The sequence below is a fragment of the Hemiscyllium ocellatum genome, chromosome 29, assembly GCF_020745735.1.
Source record: "Hemiscyllium ocellatum isolate sHemOce1 chromosome 29, sHemOce1.pat.X.cur, whole genome shotgun sequence".
NCBI lineage: Eukaryota > Metazoa > Chordata > Chondrichthyes > Orectolobiformes > Hemiscylliidae > Hemiscyllium > Hemiscyllium ocellatum.
The window spans coordinates 55,825,550-55,852,783 of NC_083429.1; the positions used below are offsets into that span (position 1 = coordinate 55,825,550).

The window sequence follows — 27,234 nt, forward strand, 5'->3', positions numbered from 1 at the left end:
AGGATCAAGACAAAAGATGGAAATTATAGGCCAATTAGCCTAACCTCGGTTGTTGGTAAAATTCTAGAATCCATCATTAAGGATGAGGTTTCTAAATTCTTGGAAGAGCAGGGTCAGATTAGAACAAGTCAACATGGCTTTAGTAAGGGGAGGTCATGCCTGACAAACCTGTTGGAATTCTTTGAAGAGGTGACAAGTAGGTTAGACCAGGGAAACCCAGTGGATGTGATCTATCTAGACTTCCAAAAGGCCTTTGATAAGGTGCCACATGGGAGGCTGCTGAGCAAGGTGAGGGCCCATGGTGTTCGAGGTGAGCTACTGGTATGGATTGAGGATTGGCTGTCTGACAGAAGGCAGAGAGTTGGGATAAAAGGTTCTTTTTCGGAATGGCAGCCGGTGACAAGCGGTGTCCCACAGGGTTCAGTGTTGGGGCCGCAGCTGTTCACATTATATATTAATGATCTGGATGAAGGGACTGGGGGCATTCTAGTGAAGTTTGCCAATGATACGAAGTTAGGTGGACAGGCAGGTAGTACTGAGGAAGTGGGGAGGCTGCAGAAGGATCTAGACAGTTTGGGAGAGTGGTCCAGGAAATGGCTGATGGAGTTCAATGTGAGCAAATGCGAGGTCTTGCACTTTGGAAAAAAAGAATAAAAGCATAGACTACTTTCTAAACGGTGAGAAAATTCATAAAGCCAAAGTACAAAGGGATCTGGGAGTGCTAGTCGAGGATTCTCTAAAGGTAAACATGCAGGTTGTGCTACTGAGACTTTATAAAGCTCTGGTTAGGCCCCATTTAGAGTACTGTGTCCAGTTTTGGTCCCCACACCTCAGGAAGGACTTACTGGCACTGGAGCATGTCCAGCGGAGATTCACACGGATGATCCCTGGAATGGTAGGTCTAACATACGAGGAATGGCTGAGGATCCTGGAATTGTATTCATTTGAGTTTAGAAGGTTAAGGGGAGATCTAATAGAAACTTACAAGATAATACATGGCTTGGAAAGGGTGGACAGTAGGAAATTGTTTCTGTTAGGCGAGGAGACTAGGACCCGTGGACACAGCTTTAGAATTAGAGGGGGTAAATTCAGAACAGAAATGCGGAGACATTTCTTCAGTCAGAGAGTGGTGGGCCTGTGGAATTCATTGCCGCAGAGTGCAGTGGAGGCCGGGACGCTAAATGTCTTCAAGGCAGAGATTGATAAATTCTTGATGTCACAAGGAATTAAGGGCTACGGGGAGAATGCTGGTCAGTGGAGTTGAAATGCCCATCAGCCATGATTGAATGGCAGAGAGGACTCGATGGGCCGAATGGCCTTACTTCCACTCCTATGTCTTATGGTCTTATAGGTTTAGGGTGAGAGGGGAAAGATATAAAGGTGTCCTGAGAAGCAGCTTTTGCACACAGAGGATGTTGTATGGAGTGAGCTGCCAAAGGGAGTGGTGGTGGCTGGTACTTTTACAGTATTTAAAAGGCATCTGGGTGGGGACATGAATAGGAAGAGTTTAGAGGGATATGGGCCAAGTGCTGGCAAATGGGACTAGATTGGTGTAGGATATCTGGTTGGCATGGACAAGTTAGACCTAAGGGTATGTTTCAATGTTGTGAACCTCTATGACTAAGTGCAGAGACCTTAGAGGGTTATAGATTTGGAGGATTTGGCAGGTAGGGATGGGTCACGGAGTTATTGAACTATGTTTCTACGGCTTCATTCTCAGTTTACCGCTCCCCATTGAAAGCACTAGCCATTAAAAAAGATAAAAAAAGGAAACAGAATTTCTAACAAAAAACACTTTGTTACTTTGTTTATTCGGACATTATTGCAAGAGACAAAATGCTAATCACAGACACTCCACTCCAAGCTATACCAGACTGTCGCATCCAAGACAGCAGTAAAAACCCTCATCATCCAAAACGTGATTATACAAAGACTGCCCTGGACCAGAGATTTCATTCTTCCTTTCACAAGGTCCTCCTCTTAAATAAATGAGTTTGATTACATTACCCTGCTCTCGATCCAGGAGCTGATGAGGGACTCGGAGCCTGAGACTGGAGGATCAGTGTCAGTATTTCTGACTCAGTTCAAAGGGCACTTTGTGTTATCTTCTTTAAAATTGGGGCTCCGTTTTATTTAGGATTTCCACACAATGGTCCCTGGCCAATGACAGTGCAGATAATTAATGGAATTAATTAATAATTAAATAAGAGGAGCAGTAACATTTGTTTAATTATCAGTCCTGCTGCTGGCTTTATGCAGAACTTTATCTTTGTTTACAGCTGTGGTACCTGGCTCTGTCTTTGTGCCGCATCATTTCACCTTCAATCCTGCAGCTCAACATCCATCCCACAGGATACTTACTGAAGCAGAGTGAATACCAGGGATAATAAACACAGCACGGGGGAATCCACAGCATTGGGCAGGATGAAAAGGGAGGCTAATCACCCAGACCCTGCTCGGGAGGCCTCCAAGAATCCTTCATTTGACCTGACCGTTTTTAGCAAGCAAAATAATTGTGGCTCCATCACTCTTACCCACATTGCATGACGATTAAGATATGTAGGACTGGTGATGGCAAGGAGAAGTGGGAACAAAATTTAATGAATGCTTTGTCACAGGTGGACACAGATGGAGCTAGAACGTTCCCACTGTCTGTCTGAGCAGCACAATGGCTAATGTGGCTCACAGGCATCTCGGAGACTTTTTTTAAAAAAAGTTGATTTAAAAAGAAAATCACCATAGTTGAAGGTGATCGTGAATTACAGCATCCCTCAGGTAAACACTGCAGATTCATCATGAGCAGATGGTTGCTATACATCTACAGTGAATGAACTCCCCCTGTACTTTGAATCATTTACTGCTTTAGAAGAGACATTATTCTATCATTTGGCTTGGAAAAAAACTGGATGATTGAGGATATTCCAACCTGATCAGCATCAAGTCTAATTACATTTCATCAAAAACCCAGACTTTCAAAAAAATGAGATTTGAGGATCACATTCTGCAATTGCACTCAATCAGTCCCACGCCGTACCATTATCAGAACTTGACTGTGTGCGCAGTCAGATGTAGCTCACACCCAAATCGATAAATTGAGATTTCTGCTGATCTAGTTTTTAAAAACATACCCAACTTCTCAGTCTACCAAAGGAGACCTCTCACTTGAATGTTTCACCTGAGAGGTGGCATCACCAACAGTATAGCATCCTGTCAGGACTGCACAGGCACTACGTCACATTTTGAGCTCAATGGTCTGGAGTGAGACTTAAACTCACTGCCTTCTGGTGATGACAGTGAGTGCTACCCACTCAGAATTCAAAATGTCCCAAAGTGTCAGGTGATGACCACACCTTGGGGTTTGATATTGAGGAAGGAGTTTGTTGTATCTCTCCTACTCTATATGTTTGCCAAGGCCACATTCTGGCTGTCTAACTGGTCTCTCGGCCTCTCCCCTTTGGAAGGTGTGGGCAGAGGCGGATGATCGCGATCAGTCACCTCAGCTGGGAGCTCCAAGAACACAAACACCAACAAGACCAAACATCGAGCTCAGCTGTGATGGCACTCATTGCCGAATAACTGGTATGTTCCACTGTGCGAATCATCTTCAGAAATAGGTTTTGCTGAAAAGGGACTTGATGCTGTTTTTGTTAGAGAGTAAAAGGTTGAGAAGCAACTTAATTGAGCCATGTAAGATAATCAGAGGGTTAGATAGGTCAGACAGTGAGAGCCTTTTAACTTTGATGGTGATGGCTAGCATGAGGGGACATAGCTTTAAACTTGGGGGGGTGGTGGTGATAGATATGGGACAGATGTCAGAGGTAGTTTCTTTACTCAGAGGGTTGTATGGGTGTGGAACACCCTGCCTGCAACAGTAGTAGACTCACCAACTGTAAGGGTATTTAAATGGTCATTGGATAGACATATGGACGAGAATGGAATAGTGTAGGTTAGATGGGCTTCAGATTGGTTCCACAGGTCAGTGCAACATTGAGGACCGAAGGGCCTGAACTGCACTGGAACATTCTATATTCTATATGTACTTTTAGAGGATTAAAACAATAACCAAGCTTACTGGCAGAAATAAAACCATTTACCTTTAAAAAAATCTAACAAATATAATTTTATGGAGAATTTCTCAGACATGTCCCTTGTGCTCGATGCGAATAGAGACAGACATTTACTGCCTCTCTGGGGCTGCTTTGTCTCTCAAACATTCTCTAACAGCTGCCTCAGAGTCACTCAAATTACTCAACTGCACACCACCTTGTGAAAGAACCACAATTTGCACTTCCCAAACAGCAAACTTTAGAGGGTGTACAGAAGGGGAGAAAAAAATTGAAGATTTTCTTGTGCAATGTTTCCAAGTAAACGCTCTGTTGCCATGAAAGTCCAAAAACACCAGCAATCAGTACAACCTAACAGCCTTGAGTATCAGCAATTGATATCAGGCTAGTGCAATTCAGTAAACAGCCCCTCCTTCTTCGTGGGGGTGGGGGTGTTTGTGTATGAATGGGGAAGGCTGCAATAATATTAGTCTCATTGGAATTCCATCATCTGTTGGGAGTTAGAATGGAGAGGAAAACAGACTAGTTCCAAAGCAAGCCATGCTGTCATAGTGCAGCAAGGAGGTTGCTTCTAATGTCACTTCCTAGCCTTGTTCATTCAAGGCTGGCTCTGGCTCAAGAAAGGTATCAACTGATTCAGTACAATAAACTAAATACAACAGCATTCGAGGGTGTTTCTTTTTTAAAAAAAGAAGCATGATTTCAATTTGAATTAACAGATCATTCAAATTAAGCAACTTTGAATTGCACTTTTCAAATGAGGTTTTGATTCCAGCTGCTACAGTGCTCAAGACTCTAAGCACGTGGCACAGAGAGAGCACGGAGCTATGGAGATTAAATCAGCTTTACAGAAACCCTGCGGCAGTCTCCAAATGTTTGATAAAGGTTAGTCGGTAAATAACACATTCTTCAAAGCAAAAGTTAGAAGCAAGTCAGGGGAGAATAGAATGGGGAATGTAAATGGGATGTATAAGCCACTCAATAGGGGTATTGCTCATTACCTTTGGTTACTGTGTATTTATAATATTATAAACACCTAAATAACGACATTCAGCATAAAACTAGAGTATTATCTCGCATCATTCAGCTGCCTAGCGACAGTCAGGATTTCCTTGGCACCTTTGCTCAGCAGTAGGTTAGCCAAATGTATTCCTAATTTCTCAGCTGCTATCTGCGAGTGCTGAGGTATTTTCTTTGCTGTGACCCCAGCGTGCTGAACATCGTCATCACCGCGATCTTCATCCTGAGGGAAAGACAGATGTTGGCCATTTTATTCTGAATACTTTTAAGGTTTGGAATTTCTTGCTAAAACAAATTACACTTGAAAGAAACTGATCAAGGGGATGATAGCCCGCAGGACATAACCGTTATGTCAAATGGACAAACCCAGTTTAAATGCCATGGCAGTTCGTTAGCAACTCATTGCCTCCATCGAGTGCAGAAGTCGTGGATTCAAGCCTCATACCCATCCTACATTGCTGAATGAAATCTTCAACTGAGATTCCAGTAACTGCCAGATCAATATTCCTCTGTTAATCTAAATTACCCACCTCGACTTCATGCAGGATTATACAGTGTACAAATGTAGCCATTTTACTGATGACACTGACTGCACTTCATTGTTATTTGAAAATGCTTCAAGACATTCTGACAAAGTGATGAGGTGCTACATAAATGCAGGGTCACACTGAGACACTAGATGATCTCTTTCTGAAAATTCATTTTGAACTAGCAAGCACTTGGAAACCATGGAACATTCCTGGATGCCAAAGGAATATCTGCATCGCTATGGCATCCATCCCACCCCAATGGAGCATCACAGTCAGTTAAGTACCAAGTACTTTTGAAGAGAAGTTGCGGTTGGCTTGTAGGGAAACACTGAGTTTTACGTACGAAAAGCAAAGAAATGTAATAAATGATTAGAATCGTAGAGATGTACAGCACAGAAACAGACCCTTCAGTCCAACTCGTCCATGCTGAGCAGATATTCTAACCTAATCCAGCCCCATTTGCCAGCGCTTGGCCCATATTCCTCCAAACCCTTCCTATTCATATACCCATCCAGATGCCTTTTAAATGTTGCAATTGTACCAGCCTCCACCACTTCCTCTGGCAGCTCATTCCATACACGTACCACCCTCTGTGTGAAAAAGTTGCCTTTTATATCTTTCCCCCCTCACCCTAAACCTATGCCCTCTAGCTCTAAACTCCCCCAACCCAGGGAAAAGACCTTACCTCTTTACCCTATTCATGCCCATCATGACTTTATAAACCTCTATAAGGTCAGCCCTCAGCCTCCGACGCTCCAGGGAAAACAGCCCCAGCCTACTCACAGCCTTTCCCTATAGCTCAAATCCTCCAACTCCGGCAACATCCGTGTAAATCGTTTTCTGAACCCTTTCAAGTTTCATAACATCCTTCCGATAGGAAGGAGGCCAGAACTGAACATGATATTCCAAAAGCAGCCTAACCAATGCCCTGCACAGCTGCAACATGACTCCCAACTCCTGTACTCTATGCCGAGCAATAAAGGAAAGCATACCAAGTGCCTTCTACACTATCCTATCCACATACGACTCTACTTTCAAGGAACAATGAACGCTACTTTGCTGATCAGAGTCAGTTTGCAGCTGTTGGTGAAGCTGATCTGAAGATCCTGGACATTAAGATCCATGAACTGAGTGAGATGTTCCAGAACGTTCAACAGAGCTGTCAGCAAATGGAAGCAGGTGTGTTAGGAAGGAGGCGTTGAATTTTTAGAAGTTCAGTACTAAGTTTCAGGAACGCCTTTAATTAATTAAACTTTTTGAACTTTTTTTTCCTTTGTTGTGGGACTGGTCAAGGATATAGAGATAAGGAAAAGCAAGCACTTGGAGGGATTTGAATGCAAGGGTAAAATTTTTAAATTTGAAGTTTTGGAACCACTGGTAATATTGCTCATTAAGCATTGGAGTGGCAAAATCACTGAGCACAGAAAGCCACTTCGCCCATTGTGACTTTGACTCTTTGAAAGAGTTATCCAATCAGTCCCCTGGGCCAGATGGAATTTATCCTATGGAAAGCTGGGGAGGAGACTGCAGAGCCTTTGGCTTTGATCTCTATGTCGTCATTGTCTACAGGAATAGTGCCAGAAGACTGGAGGATAGCAAATGTTGTTCCCTTGTTCAAGAAGGGGAGTTGAGACAACCCTGGAAATTATAAACCACTGAGCCTTACTTTGGTTGTGGGTAAAGTGTTGGAAAGATTATAAGGGATAGGATTTACAAACATCTAGCGAGGAGTAAGTTTATTAGGGATAGTCAACACAGTTTTGTGTAGAGTAGATCGGACCTCAGAAACCTTATTGAGTTCTTTGAGATGGTGATCGAACAGGTTTAGGAGGGTAAAACAGTTGATGTAGTATATGGATTTCAGTAAGGCATTTGATAAGATCCCCCACGGTAGGCTATTGCACAAAGTACGGAAGTGTGGGATTGAGAGTGATTTAGCGGTTTGGATCAGGAATTGGCTAGCTGAAAGACGACAGGATGGTAGTTGATGGGAAATATTCATCCTGGAGCTCAGTGACCAGTGGTGTACTGCAAGGATCTGTTTGGGGCCATGGCTATTTGTCATTTTTATGTATGACTCGATGAGGGCGTAGACGGATGGGTTAGTAAATTTGCGGATGACACTAAGGTTGGTGGAGTTGTGGACAGTGCTGAAGGATGTTGCGGGTTACAAAGGGACAGAGATAAGCTGCAGAGCTGGGCTGAGAGGCGGAAAGAGGAGTTTAATGCAAAAAGTGTGAGGGGATTCACTTTGGAAGGAACAGGAATGCAGAGTACTGGGCTAATGGTAAGATTCTTGGCACCGTAGATGAACAGAGAGATCTCGGTGTACATGTACTTAGATTCCTGAAAGTTGCCACCCAGTTTGATAGGGTTGTTAAGAAGGCAAAAGGTGTGTTAACTTTTATTGGTAAAGGGACTGAATTTCAGAACCATGAGATCATACTGCTGCTGTACAAAGCTCTGGTGCAGCCATACTTGGAGTATTGTGTACAGTTCTGGTCACTGCATTATAGGAAGGAGGTGTAAGCATTGGAAAGGGTACAGAGGAGATTTCCCAGGATGTTACCTGGTATGGAGGGAAGGTCTTACAAGGAAAGGCTGAGGGACTTGAGGCTGTTTTCGTTAGAGAGAAGAAGGTTGAGAGGTGACTTATTTGAGACATACAAGATAATCAGAGGGTTAGATGGTGTGGACAGTGAGAGCCGTTTTCCTCGGATGGTGATGGCTAGCACAAGGGGACATAGCTTTAAATTGAGGGGTGATAGACACAGGACAGATGTCAGAGGTAGTTTCTTTACTCAGAGAAGTAGGGGAGTGGAACGCACTGCCTGTCATTGGATAAACATATGGATGAAAATGGTACAGTGTGGGTTAGATGGGCTTCGGATTGGTTCCACAAGTCAGCACAAGATCAAGGGCTGAAGGGTTTGTACTGTGCTGTAATGTTCTATCCTGCACTCCAAGCTCTCTTTGTTCAGCATCACTCCCCAGGATCTTACCATTAAGTGTGTAAGCCCTGCTCTGATTTCCTTTTCCAAAATGCAGCACCTCACATTTATCTAAATTAAACCGCGTCTGCCACTCCTCAGCCCATTGGCTCATCTGATCAAGATCCTGTTGTAATCTGAGGTAACCTCCTTCACCATCAACTACACCTCCAATTTTGGTATCATCTGCAAACTTACTAAACTATGCCTCCTATGTTCACATCATTTACTGATAAATATTGGCCTCAGGGCACTGGGAATAATCCTTTATTTCCTTTAAAAAAAAATGTTTGTGGGTTTTTAAAAATCCATTGAGAGGACAGATGGGACCCCAACATCGCAGCACTACCCTGAACTAAAAACCCGAATTGTAGTTGTACCTGGGTTTGAGGTGATATACTTGTTTGCATAGTCTCTTTCAAACTGTCAGATCCATCAAGACTGTACACAGCCCCTGTGAGGTAGAGCTGCAATTGAAAGACAGAATTAAAATGTAGCCTTGAAGAAAAATTTGCAAACAGATGTCAGTCTCAACATCAAAAGCAGGGCCTGTGGAGAGAGAATCAGAGTTAATGTTTAAATCCAATGCAATTCTGCAGCAGCATTTCCTGTTAGTATCGTGGATCTCCAACACCTTCAGTAAGTACTTTACTCTCATCAAAAGTAGTATTACCTGGTTTTCATTAACGGCACTGTGAACAGCAACAGGAACACTGCAGCCTCCCTCCTACTCAAAACAGGAAACACAACCAATTAGCTTCTTTCCAAGTACCTCAACCACACAATAAAAATTTCACCCATCACTCTAGGAGAGTGAGAAAGAATACAAAATGCTGAACTACATCAAATAAAGGTTTGTGGCCTCAACCCCAGTCTGGATCACTCACTCATGTCAGGTGACTGTATCCCAGCACTGGCAGCTGGAACAATAGCAATATCGCCCTGACTCTGCACTGCTCTGCAGCGATTCCAACCACTGTCTGAACAGACACCTAGTGTCAATACAATTGGATTCAACTGGAATGCAGCACCCAGCACCTCCCCAGCAGATAATGCAAGGTGGTACAAAAAAACAGGAACAGGAGAGACCATTTGGTCCTTCCAACCTGCTCCACTGTTCAAAATGATCACATCTGATCATCCAACTCAGTAACCTGTTCCCACTTTCTCCCCATACCCTTTGATCCTTTAGCCTATTGGAACATCATGTTGCAGCTGTACAGGATGTTGGGAACATCCACAACCACCTGGTGAAGGAGCAGCGCTCCGAAAGCTAGTGCTGACAATTAAATCTGTTGGACTATAACCTGGTGTTGCTTGATTTGTAACTAAGGCTGTTGCTAAGGCCACCTTCGGAATACAGAATACAATTCTGGTCACCGTTCTAAAAGAAGGATGCGGTCAAACTTGAGATGATGCAGAAAAAACTTACAAGAATGTTGCTGGGATTGGAGGGTTTTAAGTTATAGGGAGAGGCTGAATAGGCGGGGACTATTCTTTTCTCATCAGCGGCTGAGGTGATAAGAGATTCATAAAACCACGAGGGGTATGGATAGGGTGAATAGCCATGGTCTTTTTGTTGGGGTGAGATCATCCAAAACTAGAGGGTATATGTTTAAGGTGAGAAGGAAAATATTTTAAAAAGGACCTGAGGGATAACGTTTTCACACAAAGGGTGGTGTGCGCATGAAATGAGGTGCCAGAGGAAGGGGTACAATTACAATAGTTAAGAGGCATCTGACTGGGTATATGAATAGGAAGGGACATGGGCCAAATGGGACTGGGTCAGATTTGGATGTCAGGTCAGCATGGACGAGTTGGACCGGAGGGTCTGTATCCGTACTGTATGACTAACTATATTTAACTCCTTCTTGAAAGCACTTAATGTTTTAGCTTCAGCCACTTTCTGTGACAGAATTCCACAGGCTCCCCACTCCCTGGGTGAGGAAACTTCTCAGCTCAGTCAGAAATGGCGGAATCCCTGTTTTCGATGATGAACTCCTCATTCTGGACTTCCCAGTCATTGGGAACATGTTTCCTGCATTCTCCCTGTCTAATCCTGGTAGAATTTTATAGATTACTATTAGATTCATTCTTCTAAACTCCAGTGAATATAATCCTAACCAAGCAGACATGGCTTGGTTCCAGTTCTATTTCTGGAATAAACCAGTCCGACGTCAACGTGGCAGGTTGTGGAGTAGCCTAGCTGCTTCTGCTTTGATTCAAATGGTGAGCTAAGGTGTGGACAGAGTCTGTGCAGTTCCAGGGTGTGGACTACTGACAGAGGATCAATACTCTTTCAGAGGATGAAACAAGAATTCTTTATGAATTCTTCTGAGGTAAAACTGGGAGTTCACAGAGTACAGGCTAACATTTTCTGTTCAGGGGTTATGATACGTTAATCTGCCTTTCTCTTTCAGTCTGTTGACTGACCTTTCATTGCTTTTCCAGCATTTTCTGATTTGATAGCCAATTATTTGTAACTTTCTCACCAATGGCTAAACATATAGCAACCAAGATCCAGGCAACTAAACGAGTATAGCACCAAGTTTAAGCTAGTTTTCACTGTACCAGGTGCTTCATGAAGGAACGCTCAGCAATACAGCGCAGGACCGTTTCAGTGTCATTGAGAGCAGAAACCATGTCCAGGACAGCAGTGTCATTCATTCTCACTTCTACACCTAAGGCACCCTGAAACCAAACAGCAAAACACACACACACATTAAATCACAGCTGGAGAGTTTAACATGCTTTGTACACAACAGCCAGGAAAATTAACACACAACAAAAAGACACTTCTATATTCTACTTGTCTCATCACTTTATTGAACACAGAAAAGGGTTAAAATTCACAAATATCCACTTTGCAAACAGGAGCTCTCAGGCGCAATTTACACATTTCTGAGCAAACAGGTTAGTCAACATCAGGGAAAATAAACTGAAGCTTCCTGCTACAGATTCCTTATTGCAGCAGTTTGACTGTTGGAAGTTTGATAAAAAGGTAACTCTGAACATTGAATCATCCAAAAGGAAATTAGGGATGGGTAATATATGCAACAGCTACACCCCATGAATGAAAAACCTGTTTTTCTCTTTCCAAGCACTGATGATGCAGCATTCTGATGATGCCACAGTGATTGTGAGAGTTTGACCCATGGTTATAAAGTGGACACAAGTGGGGGTTAAGATCACAATGCCCTGTCTGTACTAACTGTGCAGAAGTTGTATAATGCTCACATACCTGACCCACAGCATACATACAATCTTCAGGCTGTAGAATCTGCAGAAAAATACAATCAATTTAACTGCTGTTTACCGAAAGTAAGAGCATCTGGTAGCTCAGTAAGTATCTCACTTCCTACTTTCTGTCTAAGCAGGAGAATAGTCAGTAACCCACTGTGGACAATAAAACAATGACAACTGAACTTGCTTGTTGTTTGCAGTTGGAGAGGCATCAGTATTCCAACATCAGAAACTAACCTCTACTCGTTCACCAAGCAGAAAAAACGTCAACTTTAGAATGGAAACTACTCTTGTGTTGTAGGTCTGTGTGGACAGAGCTAGCTGCTCATAAAGGCCACTTGACACATTACAAAGTCACCTGTCCAGCATTAAACCTGATAGTTCCACACACTGAAGCTTCCAGTTGTTAACCTGATAACAACGCTCCATCGCAAATCCAGGTCATGCCACAGCTTCTGCTGAGCTTCACCTGAGAACCCACGGGCTCTGCAATGCTTTGTCATGGATGCGTATATCCCTTGTCTGTGTCAAAATGTGGATACTGTTCACTAACTTACACTTGCTCTTGGCATGTTTCAGTCTGGGCATTACTCTGGCACCAGAAACATGGACAAATGCATCACTGAACCAAGCTGCGATGGTGCTCTTGGGGCATAGAAACAGGAAATAGTGGTGAAAGAAAATTATCCACAACTTTATCACAAGGTTTTATCATCATCCCTTGGGTTAACTGGAACTCAATTCACCACCTTCAACATCCACCCCTCTACCACAATGCACAATGGCAGCAGTGTGTCACTGTTGTGTGCACTGCAGCTACTCACCAGGACAGTACCTACAAACATGACCAACTAAAAGACAAGGGCAGCATGAGCACACCACCCCATGCAAGTTCCTCTCCAAGCCACTCACAATCCTGACCTGGAAATAAATGACCCGTCCTTCACGATCTGGGTCAATTTCCTGGAAATCCCTCCTTAACAGGATTGTAGATGTCCCTAAACCCCCAAGGCATGCCACAGTTCAAGAAGGCAGCTTTGTAAAATTAATTAACAGACTGCGAGCATTATTGGCTAGGCTAGCATTGTCCATCCTTAATTGCCCAGAGGACAGTTTAAAAGTCTGGAGGGATGGTGAAAATATGGTAGGGCTGGGAGCTAGGACCTGGTGTGGGGCTGGAGCTGGGAGTGGGGACGGGGGCGTGGGGGCGGAGTCGCATGCAGCGTGGTCATTGTGCAGGTGAGTGACGTCACTGGGGGCGGAAGTGGATGCGGCGACAGCAGAAACGGTCCTAGCTCCCAGCAAAGGTCTCACCTTCATCCCCCTACGCTCCCGGATTAACGAGTTCAACACGCGACGAGACATCAAACAATTTTTTTGCTGCCTACTTCTTCAGCCAGGATTCTCGCCCACCCTCTGCCGACCCCTTCTCCCGCCTCCAACACACCCCATCCACCTGGATACCCCGTGCTGGCCTCTTACCCGCCGTCAATCTCTTCATAGCCAACTGCCGCCGCGACATTAACCGCCTCAACCTGTCCACCCCTCTCACCCACTCCAACCTCTCACCCTCGCAACATACAGCCCTCCACTCCCTCCGCTCCAACCTCAACCTCACCATCAAACCGGCAGACAAGGGAGGCACGGTGGTAGTTTGGCGCACCAATCTTTACACCGCTGAGGCTAAACGCCAGCTCGCGGACACCTCCTCCTACTGCTCCCTTGACTATGACCCCACCTCCCACCACCAAACCACCATCTCCCAGGCCATCCATAACCTCATCACCTCAGGGGATCTCCCATCCTCCGCCTCCAACCTCATAGTCCCACAACCCCGCACCGCCCGTTTCCAGCTCCTGCCTAAAATCCACAAACCTGACTGCCCCGGTCGACCCATTGTCCCAGCCTGCTTCTGCCCCAGCGAACTCATCTCCCAATACCTCGATGCAGTCCTGTCCCCCTTAGTCCAAGAAATCCCCACCTACGTTCGGGACACCACCCATGTCCTCCACCTCCTCCATGATTTTCGCTTCCACGGCCCCCAACGCCTTATCTTCACGATGGACATCCAGTCCCTGTACACCTCCATCCCCCATCACGAAGGTCTCAAAGCCCTCCACTTCTTCCTTTCCCGCCGCACCAACCAGTACCCTTTCACTGACACCCTCCTTCGACTGACTGAACTGGTCCTCACTCTGAACAACTTCTCTTTCCAATCCTCCCACTTCCTCCAAACCAAAGGAGTTGCCATGGGCACCCGCATGGGCCCCAGCTATGCCTGTCTCTTCATCGGATATGTGGAACAGTCCATCTTCCGCAGCTACACTGGCACCACCCCCCACCTTTTCCTCCGCTACATCGATGACTGTATCGGCGCTGCCTCGTGCTCCCACGAGGAGGTTGAACAGTTCATCCACTTTACTAACACTTTCCAGCTTGACCTCAAATTCACCTGGACAGTCTCAGACTCCTCCCTCCCCTTCCTAGACCTCTCCATTTCTATCTCGGGTGACCGACTCAACATGGACATTCACTATAAACCGACCGACTCCCACAGCTATCTAGATTACACCTCCTCCCACCCTGCCCCCTGTAAAAACACCTTCCCAAATTCCCAATTCCTTCGCCTCCGCCACATCTGCTCCCAGGAGGACCAGTTCCAATACCGTACAGCCCAGATGGCCTCCTTCTTCAAGGACCGCAGATTCCCCCCAGACATGGTTGACGATGCTCTTCATTGCATCTCCTCCACTTCCCGCTCCTCCGCCCTTGAGCCCCGCCCCTCCAATCGCCACTAGGACAGAACCCCACTGGTCCTCACCTCCCACCCCACCAACCTCCAGATACATCATATCATTCTTTGTTATTTCCGCCACCTCCAAACGGACCCCACCACCAAGGATATATTTCCCTCCCTGCCCCTATCAGCGTTCCAGAAAGACCACTCCCTCCACGACTCCCTCGTCAGGTCCACACGCTCCACCAACCCAACCTCCACTCCCAGCACCTTTCCCCTGCAACTGCAAGAAATGCAAAACTTGCGCCCACACCTCTCCCCTCACTCCCCTCCAAGGCCCTAAGTGATCCTTCCATATCCATCACAAATTCACCTGTACCTCCACACACATCATTTACTGCATCCGCTGCACCCGATGTGGCCTCCTCTATATTAGGGAGACAGGCCGCCTACTTGCGGAACATTTCAGAGAACACCTCTGGGACACCCGGACCAACCAACCCAACCACCCCGTGGCTCAACACTTCAACTCCCCCTCCCACTCCACCAAGAACATGCAGGTCCTTGGACTCCTCCATCGCCAGACCATGACAACACGACGCCTGGAGGAAGAGTGCCTCATCTTCCGCCTAGGAACCCGCCAACCACAAGGGATGAACTCAGATTTCTCCAGCTTTCTCATTTCCCTACCCCGCCGTCTCAGTCCCAACCCTCGAACTCAGCACCACCTTCCTAACCTGCAATCTTCATCCCGACCTCTCCGCCCCCGCCCCCTCTCCGGCCTATCACCCTCACCTTAACCTCCTTCCACCTATCGCATTCCCAACACCCCTCCCCCAAGTCCCTCCTCCCTACCTCTTATCTTAGCCTGCTTGGCACACCCTCCTCATTCTGAAGAAGGACTTATGCCCGAAACACCGATTCTCCTGCTCCTTGGATGCTGCCTGACCTGTTGCGCTTTTCCAGCAACACATTTTTCAGCTCTATCTCCAGCATCTGCAGTCCTCACTTTCTCCCGGATGGGATTTATCCAAGGAGTCTCTGGGAAGCTAGGGAGGTGGAATTAGAGCCTTTGGCTTTGATCTTTGAGTCGTCATTGTCTACAGATTTAGTACCAGAGCACTGGAGGATTGCAAGTGCTGTGCCCTTTTTCAAGAAAGGCAGTAGAGATGACCCAGGTAATTATAAACCAGTGATCCTTATGTCTGTTGTAGGGAAGATTTTGGAAAGGATTATGAGAGATAGGATTTATAATCATCTAGCAAGCAACAATTTGATTGTAGATAGTCAACATGGTTTCGTCAAGGGCAGGTCATGTTTCACAAATCTGAGTTTTTTGAGAAGGTGACCAAGCATATGGATGAGGGTAGGGCAGTTGATGTGGTGTACATGGACTTCCATAAAGCCTTTAATAAGGTTCCACATGGTAGGCTGTTGGAGAAAATGCAAAGGCATGGGATTGAGGGTGATTTAGCAGTTTGGATTAGAAACTGGCTTTCTGTAAGAAGGCAGCGAGTGGTGGTTGATGGAAAATATTCAGCTTGGAGTCCGGTTACTAGTGGTGTGCTGAAAATGTGTTGCTGGAAAAGCGCAGCAGGCCAGGCAGCATCCAAGGAACAGGAGATCCGACGTTCCTGGCATAAGCCCTTCTTCAGGAATGCTTCAGAATTCCTGAAGAAGGGCTTATGCCCGAAACGTAGAATCTCCTGTTCCTTGGATGCTGCCTGACCTGCTGCACTTTTCCAGCAACACATTTTCAGCTCCACATTCCAGCATCTGCAGACCTCACTTTCTCCTACTAGTGGTGTGTCACAAGGATCTGTTTTGGGACCACTGCTGTTTGTCATTTTTATCAATGACTTAGATGCAGGCATAGGTGGATGAGTTAGTAAATTTGCAAACGACAGTGAAGTCGGTGGAGTAGGGGAGTGTGGAAGAATGTTGCAGGTTGCAGGGGGACTTGGATAAACTACAGAATTGGGCTGAGAGGTGACAAATGGAGTTCAATGCAGATAATCGTGAGGTGATCCACTTTGGGAAGAATAACAGGAAAGTAGAATACTGGGTAAATGGAAAAATTCTTGGTAGTGTGGATGTGCAGAGTGATCCCTGAACGTTGCTACTCAGATTGATAGGGCTGTTAAGGCGGCATACGGTGTGTTAGAAGGATCGAGTTCTGCAGCTGTAATGTCACACTGCAACTATTCAAAACGCTAGTGCAGCCACACTTGGAATATTGTGTACAGTTCTGGTCGCCCTATTGGAAGCATTGGAAAAGGTTCAGAGGAGATTTACTAGGATGTTGCCTGGTCTGGAGGGAAGGTCTTATGAGGAAAGGCTGAGGGACTTGGGTCTGTTCTCATTGAAGAGAAGGTGGCTAAGAGGGGATTTAATAGAGACATACAAGATGATCAGAAAATTAGATAAGGTACACAGTGAGAGTCTTTTTCCTAGGATGACGATGTCAGGTTGCACGAGGGGGATAGATTTAAGACAGATGTCAGGTTCTTTACTTAGAGAGTGGTAAGGCTGCCAACGTAGTTTAACTCAGCCACATTAGGGAGATTTAAACAATCCTAGGATAAGCACATGGATGATGATGGGATAGTGTACTGGGATGGGCTTAGATTAGTTCACAGGTCGGCACAACATTGAGGGTTGAAGGGCCTGTTCTGCGCCATATTGTTCTATGTAGGCCAGCCTACGTAAGGATGGCCCTTTCCTTCCCTAAAGGACATGAGTGAACCAGATGGGCTTTTCCAACAATCAACAATAGATTCATGGTCATCATTAGATTCTTAATTCCAGATTTTTACTGAATTCAAATTCCACCATCTGCTGTGATGGGCTGCCCAGGACATTACCCTACATCTCCGGATGAATAGGAGACAGTGGGGTTTGCAGATGCTGGAGATCAGAGTTGAGAGTGTGGTGCTGGAAAAGCCCAGGAGGTCAGGCAGCATCCGAAGGAGGGCTCTGGCCCAAAACATCGATTTTCCTGCTCTCCAGGTGAATAGTCTCGTGACATTTCCACTAGGCCACTGTATCCCTATAGAACTCATCATCTTCTCAATGGACAGTTAGGGATGGACAATAAATGCTGACCAAAGCAGTGAAGCCTGCATTCAATGACTGACTGTTACAGAAATCCTTAGGGTTTGGAAATGCACATGACATTATGAAACAGGTTATTAAGAGTCATACCTGACTGATCCGATTCTCCCATCCCATTCTTCGCAGTCCAGCTGCTGCTAGTACAATAGCACTGTAATCATTTTTCTCATCAAGCTTCTTTAACCGAGTATTCAAATTGCCTCGCTGCGATCAAAGCTGTTAAAGAAAGACCCAGGAACCAGTACCAAACCACTCCTGACACCAGGCAGATACTGGTACCAACATCAGTTCAAACCAGTTTCACAGTGAGAGGAGAAGGACTTCAAGGTAGGCATGTAGAGAGATGAAGGGCTTTTGCTCCTCGGATACTACCTGACCTGCTGTGTTTTTCCAGCACCACACTAATCTTGACTCTAATCTCCAGCATCTGCAGTACCCACCTCTGCCCAATTTCACACTGACTCCAGTAACAGGATGGGCAAGTTCCTTCAGGAACAAACATACCCTGCTATCGATAAGCTGCATGCCCACTGGAACCTATCCCAAACAGCAGCAAACCGGAACTCCATTTTCAATTTAAAGATGAGGAGATTGCTTTTTCATGAACCAAGATCACTGATTCTCTAGATGCTATCCTAGCAGTAAGTGCAGAATTAGATGGTTTTACACCATAGAGATGGCTACTGTACGGAGACTGGTCCTATTCTTAAACTGTGCTCAGTGATCCCAGTCTGTATTCATTGGCTCCAAACAACGTGCCCAAGCGGTATCTGGTTGATGATAACACATTTTGGATACTGACTATTGTATATTGGGGAGGCACGGTGGCTCAGTAGTTAGCACTGCTGCCTCACAGCGCCAGGGTCCCAGGTTCGATTCTAGCTGTAGGCAACTATCTGCGTGAGTTTGCACATTCTCCCCGTGTCTGTGTGGGTTTCCCCCAGGTGGTCCGGTTTCCTTCCACATTCCAAAGATGTGCAGGTCAGGTGAATTGGCAATGTTAAATTGCCCATAGTTGTTATGGTGCATTAGTCAGAGGGAAAATGGGTCTGGGTGAGTTACTCTTCGGAGGGTCACTGGACTGAAGGACCAAAGGACCTGTTTCCACACTGTAGGGAATCTAATCTAATGTAATAATGAGTAACCATGACAACGGCTGACATAGCACTGTGGTCAGGCTACAAGGTACAGGCACAGCTCTCATCTCTATATTACTAAAAAGAACATGAAGAAACACTTGAGAAGTGCAAACAAGATTTAAGAATGAAAAAGTTACCTATCAGAAAGTTGAATACATTGGGACATTTTTCTTTAAAAAGGCTGAGAGAGAGAGAGAAGTTGACACAAATAGATAGAAAGGAAACTAAAGGAGTAATCGAGGAAGAGAAAGATCTGTTGAAATAAAGAACAAAAATAAAGGATGACAATGGGAAAAAGGAGCCTGGTGGAATACAAATACCAGCATAAACGAGCTGGACCAAGTGGCCTGCTGCTGGGTTGTATTTTAGATGTACTTCAAGAAAATTATATATTGACACTTCAACAAAACCATTTTTTTAAAAATCGAAGTGCCTGTGGAGAGAGCAGCCGCGATCTTATTGAGAAACAGGTTCGAGGGACTGAATGGCTGACTCCTGTTTCTAATTTCTATGTACACAAGTAGAAAGCAGACACAGGCACTATTGACTAATGGCTTTCTCTGTTACATATTTATAAAGTTCTGTGTAAGGAGCTTTGAAAAGCAATAAAGGATACAATATCCTTGAATTCCAGGTGAGGAAATCTCCGTCTTAGCTGCGCAGCTCGTCGTAGGGAACTAGTTCCCACTATACTGTAAACAGACCAGAGAGAGGGAGATGAGAACATTGCACTCAAAACCAACACCTTCCCTGGAATGTAAGAAATCTCATCCAACAATTCCAAAATGAGAGTTGGCTTTTTCTGCAGTCCTGTAAGATTAGTTATTCCACAATAAAGCACACAGCTGGCTCAGTAGCTCACCTTCTCCCCGGCAGAGTGTCCAGGGATTTATCTGCATGGCTCGGGTGCAGAACAACAGCATCAAAGGGAATTTCACGTCTGCAACAAGACAGTTGAGAATACAAATCAAAGCTCATCTCTGCACACTGTCTGTAGTTTATTTGCAATGACAATAGCAGTTTCACTGCTTGGGGAAAGTCCCAGTCAGCACTCGCTGGTTATTGGAAAGGGGAAAATGAAAAGGGGACAATATGTCCAAAGAGAATTGCTATTGAGTGAGACAACTATGAAATGTTAAGCTCTGTAAAGATGGACACTTCTTTAGCATCTCAATATCAGCTGTATAAACTGAAGGGACTCTCCTCACAACCGACTTCAGATTTAGATTCAGAAGTACACCAACCCCATCAAACACTCCCCACCCCCAGGTACGATACAGCATGAGATTAGATACAGTGTAACATTCAGCTGGACTCTGGAGGCTTGTTTTGACAAAGAAAATAACTTGTATAAACCCTCACTAACATTCTTATCTGAAAACACTCACTTGCAGATGGCTCCAATTGTAAACCCTGGAGGGAGTGTAGTTGGCAGATCTTTTAGAGAGTGAACTACCAGGTCAACTCTGCAAGACAGCAATTGCATGTGAAGTGCAGCAGTAAAACAGTTAAGACGACAGAACCAAAGGTAAAGTAATCAGGAACATCCTTCCTCCATTTACGAAGTCTAGTCCCGCCAGAATTTTATAGGTTTGAGAATCCTCCCTCATTCTTCTAACCTCCAGTGAGTACAGGTACAGAACCCTTTATCTGAAATCCGTGAGCCAGCTGTTTTTCCGATTTTGGAATTTTTTTAGATTTCGGAATAAATGACATTTTCTCAGTGAAATAAAAAAACATATTACCCAACTGCACTCGCACTTGGGAGTAAGACACAATTTTCACCTGCCAGTGCTGAGCCACGCCGCCGTGTCACATCTCAGTAACGTGGTTCCACTGGGTGTGGAGTTGGGTCACGTGTTTGCCGCCAAAATGATGCTCCACACTCCACAAAAACATTTCAGATTTCAGAACTTTTCGGATTTTGGAATTTCGGATAAAGGATTGTGTACCTGTATATCCTAATCAATCCAGTTTCTCTTCATACATCAGAAATCAATCTGGCAAGCCTTTGCTGCATGCCCTCCAGAGTAACAACTTTTTAAAACTGGCTAAAGGAGTAAAAGTAAACTAGGAAATAGTTTGCGTCCTCTCGAGATTCGAGCACATAACTCAGGCTAGCATTTCAGTGCCGTTCCTAGGGCATGGATTATTTTTTAAAATAGTCAGATGTGGCACCCACTTTCAAAAGCAATAAAGGCAAGAACTCATTTGCCCTCTGGATGGGTGAAAATGGTGCCGTCGTACTATTTCAGAGAACAGCAACATCACCAAAATATATTACAATCATTACCATGCAGTTTGTGGGATCTTGCTGTGTAAATTTGGTTGCTGCCTTTCTTACGTTACAATAAGAGTCGGTAAAGTATAGTGCTGGAAAAAGCAGATCAAGTCAGGCAGTATCTGAGGAGCTTGACCCTTCACCATTCCTGATGAAGAGCTTATGCCCAACACATCAACCTCTTGCTCCTCAGATGCTGCCTGACTTGACGTGAGTTTTCCGGCACCAGACGTAATCGACACTGACTTCTCAAGTATGTGCAGTCCACACTATCTCTTACGTTATAATAATGATGGTATAGATAATGAAGTGCTTTGAAGTCCTTAGGGACTCAGGATGAGCTGAGATTGTTTTCCCTCTTACCCCGTATTAACACTGTGGAGACTCCCCAGGCCTGTCCAGCTGTCAGGCTATCTGTTTGAGGGGACAGCCAAGCCCTTACTCCACTATCTCATCCAAAGGCTGGCACCCGTGCCACTCTCCCTGCAGCATCAGTGTGTGCTCAAGTCTGTGGAATGGAACTCAATCTTGTGGCTGCCAGACAAGGGTGTTCCCCACGGTGAAGCAGCTGACAATCATATTAAATAACAGCCAAGAGGAAATATTTTACAAAGCACGACTCCCAATATAAAATCAACAGCATTGTGAATGACAGATAGATAAACACCCAGGAATTCATACTCATTTTTCTCCAATGCAGTTTCCAGCTCCTTTGTGAACAGGCTCTTCTCTCCAATCTAACAGAGAGAAATCAAAACCTGGGTTAATGATGTCAACCTGGTGCATGTATATCTCTCCCCTACTCCTGCTCCTCACTCACCTTATAGCAGTGATGTATGGACAGAGACCCACAACATACTGAAGAACCTAAAATAAGTCCACCTGACACTACGGAGAGTAGATGTGAAATGGGGTGGACGGGAATCAGATTACCTTAAAACTGACACACATTTAGTTGTCTTTGTTATCTTTATGGAAATCAGCTAATTACAAAATATTTTAGTGTCTACATTTGAAGTTACAAAATTGAAAAATGCTCCACTGAAAGCATAGTTTGTCAATAACAAACATTCTTACACAAGGTACAGAACAGGGTTAGACACAGAGTAAAGCTCCTTCTCCTCTTTTAAACTAAAAAGAGAACTCTCTCCCCATTCCCCCCTTCAAGCAATCCCAGGACAGGTACAGCACAGGCTTTGAATCAAAGTCAAGCCTCCTCTACTCTTTTAAACTGGAAGTAAAACTTCCTTGACACTATTCCCAAACACACTCTAACCTTTTAAACTAAAAGTAAGCTCGAAGTAAAGTTCCCTGGACTCCGGCCCCATCAAACACTGCCAGGACAATAACAGCACTGGTTCAAACACAGAGTAAAACTCCCTCTGCTCTTAAACAGAAATAAACATCCCTCAAGAGTGCTGAAAGGAACCACCCCCAGGACAAGGACAGCATGGCATTCAATGCAGAGTAAAGCACCGTCTACTCTTCCAATCTTAAAGTAAAGCTGCCTTTACTCTTTTAAACAAAGTAAAGCTACCTCAACACTGTCCACATCTAACACTCCCAGGACAGGGTCAGCATAGAGTTAGGTACGGTGTAAGGCTTTCTCTACACTGCCCCATTTAAAGGGCTGAATTCAAGGATAATTGCATGACAGACACCATTTTACAGCAATTTACAAAATTGCATAATGAAAGAAAATAAGAGATACCTTTGAGAGCGCTGTATCCAAAATTTTGTCCCCAGTGGTTGTCATAGCAACTGCATTGATAAAAAAAAAGTATTATTCCAGGGTATTCAGCATCAGTTTAGGGAAAACACCAAGCTCACATCCATCTGACCTGGTGGGTGTAGCAATGCCATCTCCTGATTGCAGATCCCTCCCGAGCTGACGGACAGACCCTCTACCCAGCCTCTGTACCCTGGTTGGGTACACCCCCACTTCCCCCACCCTGGGTCATTATCCCTGCACAGCCCTGGGCGATTATGTCCCATCTCACCCCACCCAGTCAGCAGTACCACAACCACAATATGGGCCAATCCCTACCACCCGGACCCCGGTCAATCTCCCCGGCTCAGGCTGGACCCTGGTCAGCCTAACTTCAACACAAGGTCAAAAATATCCATAGGCCAATTCCAGAAAAATTATAAAATTTCTCCAATTTGTGAGGCAAAGCAAGAACCCTCCAGACTGCCACCCACAGAGCATCACAAAATGTATTAAACCAACCTCACCACCCATTCCTGCTCTCAGCTGTGAGGTCCAATTACCTCAATCAGACAGGTCACACACTCCTGTTTTATTTTTCTGTCCTGTAATAGCCCATTCATCAAACATTGACCCTGTAGCTTCTTAAAATTTGTAACACTTTCCTCTTTCAGCATCCCCTGGGTTTGCTATTCTGCAGCTTAATCAATCCAGTGCAAATTAGGTACACAGTCACCCAGGAACAGGCTCTTTAGTCCATGATACCATGCTGGCCATCGAACAAGTCAAATACTGCCTTCTCTGCACTTAAGAGTCATAGAGCTGTACGGCACGGGAACACACCCTTCGGTCCAGCTCGGCCATGCTGACCAGATATCCTAAACTAATCTAGTGCCATGTGCCAGCACTTGGCCCATATCCCTCTAAACCCTTCCTATTCGTATACCCATTCAGCTGCCTTTTAAATGCTGTAATTGTACCAGCCCCCACCACTTCCTCACGCAGCTCATTCCATACACGCACCATCCTTTGAAAAAATTGTCCTTTAGGTGCCTTTTAAATCTTTCCCCTCTCACCCTAAACCTATGCCCTCTAGTTCTGGACTCCCCCACCCCAGGGAAAAGACCTTGTCTATTTACCCTCTCCATGCCCCTTAGATTTTATAAGCCACTATAAGGTCGCCCCTCAGCCTCCAACACTCCAGAGAAAACAGCCCCAGCCTATTCAGCCTCTCCCTTTAGCTTCTCTAATCTCAAATTTGTATGTTTAGTTTGAAAACTCTGGCCTGGGAAAGGGTCTCTCGTATATTCACCAGTGATGTCAGAGCTTAAGGGATTATCATATTAATCCATGTCAGATAAATTTGTTTTCTATTTTCTATAAATGGTAGTTCAGAGGTGATCAGATTGAGGTGATTAAAATGATGAAAAGATTTGATAGGGTAAACAGGAAGAAACGCTTCCAACAATGGGATGTGCAGAACAAGAAGGGGACAACATTAAAATGAGAACTCAGCCTCCCAGGAGTAACATGAGCACATAGCAGAAATGAAAACCGCCCCCCCCCCCTCAAAGGTTATAGATTCGCAGATTCCATTGGAGCTTTTAAAGCTGGGACTGAGACTGATGCTGGACAAAAGCATCAATGAACAGATGGGGCACAGAGCAGTTTTGATGAGTGAAGGAACAGGCCTCTTTCTGCTGTTTTCAATACTATGTTTATGTTTTAGGGTCTAATTTATCCACTCACCAAAAAATGTCAATTTGATCCCTTCATCCTTTTTAAACTGTTGCTTTTATAGTATCTTAGGGAAGGCAGCAGCCGAGAGGTGTTATCACAAGACCCATTAATCCAGAGACCCTGCAACGTTCTGGTCTCCTGTGTTCAATCCCACAATAGCAAGTGATGGAATTTCAATTCCTGAAATCTGGAATTTGGAAAAACTGATTTGTCTTTAGGGAAGCAAACTGCATCCTGAGCCGTTCTGCCTCCGTGACTCCAGACCCACAGCTGGTTCTGCAAAGTCCTCTCGCCAGTTAGGGATGGGTAATAAATGCTGGTCTAGACAGTGATGTCCACAATCCATGAAGGGAGACAGTGAGGACTGCAGATGCTGGAGATCAGAGTCGGAGAGTGTGGTGCTGGAAAAGCACAGCCGATCAGGCAGCATCTGAGGAGCAGGAGAATTGATGTTTCAAGCATTCCTGATGAAGAGCTTTTACTTGAAACGTTGACTCATCTGCTCCTTGGATGCTGCCTGACCAGCTGTGCTTTTCCAGCACCACGTAATTCCTGAAAGGTATGTATAGTCTTCCCTCATTCAGTCTGGGTTTCCAACCATAATTATCAACCCAACTATTGTATCCTCCATATCAGGATATTTTCCCTGATTCCCCAAGCAACCAGTACTTACTGATTTCAAGTTGCGTGTTTGGATAACATTGCTTCAGCATGTCTGTCACGAAGCCAGTCTGAGTCCGAGCAAGCTGGGAAAAGCAAAACCCAGATCAATCAGATTTCTCTCTCTCTCTCTCTCACACACACTCACACACCCACACACAGACACCCACAGACACACACCATCTGCCTGAGGTGAGAAACCCAACAGGCACACCCATTTCTGCACATGGGGCAGTTTTTGCTCTGAGACAACAAAAACTGGCAACTTGAAAGCACCACCATTTTCTTGGGGAAGCAATGACAGATTGTGGGTGTCAGGGACATCAACCTCCCGAGACTGAATGAACATAAGCTCCAAGCTAGACTTAAAAAGGAGCTGCATTTGCTGCTGCAAGGACCATTGTCTAATTCAGAGTACCGTTAAACATAACGCTAGATTATACTCTTTTGCGTTGAGATTGAATAGGGGAAATATGAAGTAACATTTTCCAGTTTTTTTGGGGTATTATCAAAGGGACAAAAGCTGTAAATTAGGTGAAGCTGTCACCATGATGATGCTAAACTAAACCTGTTATATAGTCAGAGATGTACAGCATGGAAACAGACCCTTCAGTCCAACCCGTCCATGCCGACCAGATATCCCAACCCAATCTAGTCCCACCTGCCAGCACCCGGCCCATATCCCTCCAAACCCTTCCTAGTCATACACCCATCCACATGCCTTTTAAATGTTGCAATTGTACCAGCCTCCACCACTTCCTCTGGTAGCTCATTCCATACACGTACCACCACCCTCTGTGTGAAAACATTGCCCCTTAGGTCGCTTTTATATCTTTCCCCTCTCACCCTAAACCTATGCTCCCTAGCTTTGGACTCCCTCACCCCAGGGAAAAGACCTTATTTACCCGACTTATCCTATCCGTGACCCTCATGATTTTATAATCCTTTGGAAGGTCACCCCTCAGCCTCTGACGCTCCAGGGAAAACAGCCCCAGCCTATTCAACCTCTCCCTATAGCTCAAATTCTCCAACCCTGGCAACATCCTTGTAAATCTTTTCTGAACCCTTTCACGTTTCACAACATCTTTCCGATAGGAAGGTGACCAGAATTGCACACTTTATTCCAAAAGTGGCCTAACCAATGTCCTGTACAGCCACAACATGGCCTCCCAACTCCTGTACTCAATACTTCGTTCAATAAAGGAAAGGATATCAAACGCCTTCTTCACTATCCTATCTTCTTGCAACTCCACTTTCAAGGAGCTATGAACCTGCACTCCAAGGTCTCTTTGTTCAGTAACACACCCTCGGGCCTTACCATTGAGTGTATAAGTCCTCCCCTGATTTGCCTTTCCAAAATGCAGCACTTCACATTTATCTAAATTAAACTCCATCTGCCACTCCTCAGCCCAATGGCTCATCTGATTGAGATCCCATTGTAAACCAAAGTAACCTTCTTCGCTGTCCACTACACCTCCAATTTTGGTGTCATCGGCAAACTTACTAACTAGACCTCCTATGTTCACATCCAAATCATTTTACATAAATGACGAAAAGTAGTGGACCCAGCACCAATCCTTGGGGCACACCACTGGTCATAGGCCTCCAGTCTGAAAATCAACCCTCCACCACCCTCTGTCTTCTACCTTCAAGCCAGTTCTGTATCTAAATGGCTAGTTCTCCCTGGATTCCATGAGATCTAACCTTCCCATGAGGAACCTTGTCAAACACCTTACTGAAGTCCATATAGATCACGTCCACCACTCTGCTCTCATCGATCCTCTTTGTTACTTCTTCAAAAAATTAAATCAAGTTCATGAGACATGAATTCCCTTGCACAAAGCCATGTTGACCATCCTTAATCAGTTCCTGCCTTTCCAAATGTATGTAAATCCTGTCCCTCAGGATTCCCTCCAACAACTTGCCCACTTCTGATGTCAGGCTCACCGGTCTGTAGTTCCCTGGCTTTTCCCTACCGCCTTTCTTAAATAATGGAACCACATTAACC

General features: G+C 45.0%; 1 protein-coding gene across 3 annotated transcripts in view; it reads right to left on the reverse strand.

The window, feature by feature from the left end:
- Positions 1–1,792: 1,792 nt before the first annotated feature.
- Positions 1,793–27,234, reverse strand: part of hmbsb (hydroxymethylbilane synthase, b) — a 31,379-nt gene continuing 5,937 nt past the window's right edge. For 2 of the 3 annotated variants that reach the window (XM_060847047.1, XM_060847046.1), the window contains exons 3-14: positions 25,240–25,312; positions 22,830–22,879; positions 21,800–21,855; positions 20,226–20,303; positions 19,700–19,777; positions 19,454–19,529; positions 17,789–17,902; positions 11,846–11,884; positions 11,176–11,295; positions 9,278–9,331; positions 8,985–9,071; positions 1,793–5,307 (exon numbers count right to left, since the gene is read on the reverse strand). In XM_060847047.1, coding sequence (XP_060703030.1) covers positions 5,134–5,307; positions 8,985–9,071; positions 9,278–9,331; positions 11,176–11,295; positions 11,846–11,884; positions 17,789–17,902; positions 19,454–19,529; positions 19,700–19,777; positions 20,226–20,303; positions 21,800–21,855; positions 22,830–22,879; positions 25,240–25,312 — 999 coding nt within the window. In that variant the 3' untranslated portion in view covers positions 1,793–5,133. The remainder of the gene's footprint in view (positions 5,308–8,984; positions 9,072–9,277; positions 9,332–11,175; positions 11,296–11,845; positions 11,885–17,788; positions 17,903–19,453; positions 19,530–19,699; positions 19,778–20,225; positions 20,304–21,799; positions 21,856–22,829; positions 22,880–25,239; positions 25,313–27,234) is intronic. The other variant, XM_060847048.1, reaches the window with a different exon arrangement.